Genomic DNA, 1,133 nt, shown 5'->3' on the forward strand with positions numbered 1-1,133 from the left:
TGTTGGTTTATAATGGAATTCAAGCTGCACTTCCTCCTGCAGTTATGAAGCCCCCAAAAATGTCATTTAGAAGAGAACTATGGGGTAACCCCCCCCCCCCATAGTTCTCTTTAGGGTCACGGGAGGACTAATGTCCTCCTGTGACCCTAAACTCAGTCTATAGCGGGCTATTGTCTGCTATATGCTGAGCACGGCAGCCAGGATGGATCCATCCTTAGGGTTAGGGCTCATTGCAGAGCCAGCTATGCCAAACCCCTCCCCCTGTCTGTTCCTCCACTCAGTGCTGGGGAGGGCGGCAGGGACCCGTGACTGCCAGTCACTACTCTTTGCAGGGAGATGATCGGGAAGTGATCGGATCGGCGGTATGTGTTCGCTCACTTCCGATCAATAGAGCCGACCTGTGACAGTTTCATTGTCACACGTCGGCTCTAACTATGGGGATGAGTGTGATTCGCTCTCCTCTCTTCCCCTTTAAGGCGGCCACCTCGTACCGCTCATCCACTTTCTGCTTGCCTCTCCCTAGGATCGGCCGTCACTCCAAGTCTCTGGACACGGAAAGATTCGTCTGCGCCCTATGTAAAGGTAAACTGGTCCTGCAGGCGGCGACGCGGAAGGACGGCTCTCCGGCCACCACCCAGCTCACGCCGTTCGCCAAGTTTGTCAAGGAGAATTATGGATCGGCCAAGAAGGAGATGATCGGAATGAGTCACGCCGAAGTCATGCGCAAACTCAGCACCAATTTCTCTACAAAGACGAAGATTTCTGATTAATTCGGCAGGAAAAAGTAATTTCGTATGTAGCAGCAAAAAGCCGATCTTCAGACCGATCCGAGTCCAGCTATTTATCAATGAAAAGAAATAAAGGACAGCCGTACCTTTTAAACTGCTCTGATCCCCTCCCCCCATCCAACTCAAACCCCTGCTGGGCACCGCCCATGCTGAGACCTCATACTCCTCTTGGGCACCGCCTATGCTGAGACCTCATACTCCTCTTTGGCACCGCCCATGCTGAGACCTCATACTCCTCTTTGGCACCGCCTATGCTGAGACCTCATACTCCTCTTTGGCACCGCCTATGCTGAGACCTCATACTCCTCTTGGGCACCGCCTATGCTGAGACCTCATACTCCTCTT

General features: G+C 52.9%; 1 protein-coding gene across 1 annotated transcript in view; it reads left to right on the forward strand.

Moving 5' to 3' along the window:
• Positions 1-770, forward strand: part of ACRC (acidic repeat containing) — a 16,097-nt gene extending 15,327 nt beyond the window's left edge. The window contains exon 13 of the mRNA XM_018574425.1: positions 524-770. Within this exon, the coding sequence (XP_018429927.1) occupies positions 524-770 (247 nt within the window). The remainder of the gene's footprint in view (positions 1-523) is intronic.
• Positions 771-1,133: the final 363 nt, after the last annotated feature.

The sequence above is a fragment of the Nanorana parkeri genome, unplaced genomic scaffold, assembly GCF_000935625.1.
Source record: "Nanorana parkeri isolate BGI_ZX_2015 unplaced genomic scaffold, ASM93562v1 scaffold2963, whole genome shotgun sequence".
In the NCBI taxonomy this organism is placed as follows: Eukaryota; Metazoa; Chordata; class Amphibia; order Anura; family Dicroglossidae; genus Nanorana; species Nanorana parkeri.